This window comes from Emiliania huxleyi (assembly GCF_000372725.1).
Source record: "Emiliania huxleyi CCMP1516 unplaced genomic scaffold EMIHUscaffold_347, whole genome shotgun sequence".
NCBI lineage: Eukaryota > Haptophyta > Isochrysidales > Noelaerhabdaceae > Emiliania > Emiliania huxleyi.
In genome coordinates this window covers 68,622-69,327 of record NW_005199387.1, presented here as the reverse complement: position 1 = coordinate 69,327, position 706 = coordinate 68,622, and the positions used below count along the sequence as shown (strand labels likewise).

The 706-nt window shown below is 65.2% G+C and overlaps 1 protein-coding gene across 1 annotated transcript in view; it reads right to left on the bottom strand.

The window, feature by feature from the left end:
- Positions 1-157: 157 nt before the first annotated feature.
- EMIHUDRAFT_46679 (hypothetical protein) overlaps positions 158-706 on the bottom strand; it is a gene marked incomplete at both ends in the record, with an annotated part of 1,581 nt that continues 1,032 nt past the window's right edge. The window contains 2 exons of the mRNA XM_005773090.1: positions 158-234; positions 352-453. Of these exons, the coding sequence (XP_005773147.1) occupies positions 158-234; positions 352-453 (179 nt within the window). The remainder of the gene's footprint in view (positions 235-351; positions 454-706) is intronic.

Genomic DNA, 706 nt, shown 5'->3' with positions numbered 1-706 from the left:
AAAGTTCCATCTCCTCCTTCGAGGTCCTGGCGCCGGCCAGCGGTGAACACGGCGGCTCTTCACAGCCCTCGCCACGGTGGCGAGCAGGCAAGATCTCCTTCAAGAACCAGAAGCGACTCGCAAAGGAGGCGAGGTTGGAGGTTGGGGGAGGAGGCGCCTGCAGCTCCTCCTCCGTCATGTTTTCGCCGAGCTCCTTTGCGACTCGCTTCAGGTTCTTGAAGGAGATCTTGCCTGCTCGCCACAGTGGCGAGGGGTGTGAAGAGGCGCCGTGTTCACAGCTGGCCGGCGCCAGGACCTCGAAGGAGGAGATGTTCCCGCGAGGGTGAGGAGGAGGCGAGGAGGAGGGAGGACAGTGCACAGGGGGCACAGCGGGAGTACGGCAGAGTACGGCGGAGTGCGTGTCCTCTCGAGCGCTGTCGAACGAGAAACGAAGTCTGGCTCTAGAGGCGCAGGCTCGCCCGTGTGCTGCCAGAGAGGTGGGCGAGACGGGGGGGGAGATGCGGGGGCGCAGGCTCGCCCGTGTGCTGCCAGATAGGTGGGCGAGGCGGGGGGGAGATGCGGGGGGGGGAGAGTCCGCTTCTAGGCTGCGAGAAGAAGAAGATACGTCTTCCGCCTCTTGGCTCCCTGGCTGACGTGCTGCCAGAGGTGTGGAGATATGGGGGAGATGCGGTGGAGATGTTCCGCGTCTAGGAGGAGGTCGCGCCCG